Below are 280 nucleotides of genomic sequence, written 5' to 3'. Positions count from 1 at the left end.
CCAGATGGCTATGAAGACGTATCTGAACCAGGTTTGGTATGTTTGCTGCAACGCGCTTATGGGTACTAAACAGGCCGCGCGGGCATGGTACGAGACATTACGGGACCACTTTAACAAGCGAGGGTTCGAGTCCCTCAAGGCCGATCCATGTGTTTTCGTCAAGACTGTTTCACGTGTTGGATTTTGCGCGGTGATTGCTTATGTGGACGATTTGATTGTTATTGGCCCGGAACTGGATGACATTAAATTGGTGCGCAACGGACTAAAGGAACAGTTTGAT

At 48.6% G+C, this 280-nt stretch overlaps 1 protein-coding gene across 1 annotated transcript in view; it reads left to right on the top strand.

Moving 5' to 3' along the window:
* Positions 1–4: 4 nt before the first annotated feature.
* The window catches only part of PHALS_06448 (probable transposable element), a gene marked incomplete at both ends in the record, with an annotated part of 438 nt that continues 162 nt past the window's right edge, over positions 5–280 (top strand). The window contains one exon of the mRNA XM_024719736.1: positions 5–273. Within this exon, the coding sequence (XP_024585005.1) occupies positions 5–273 (269 nt within the window). The remainder of the gene's footprint in view (positions 274–280) is intronic.

The sequence above is a fragment of the Plasmopara halstedii genome, assembly GCF_900000015.1.
Source record: "Plasmopara halstedii genome assembly, contig: Scaffold_2956, whole genome shotgun sequence".
NCBI lineage: Eukaryota > Oomycota > Peronosporomycetes > Peronosporales > Peronosporaceae > Plasmopara > Plasmopara halstedii.
The sequence above is the reverse complement of the archived record's forward strand: the minus strand, read 5'-3'. Positions and strand labels throughout refer to the sequence as shown.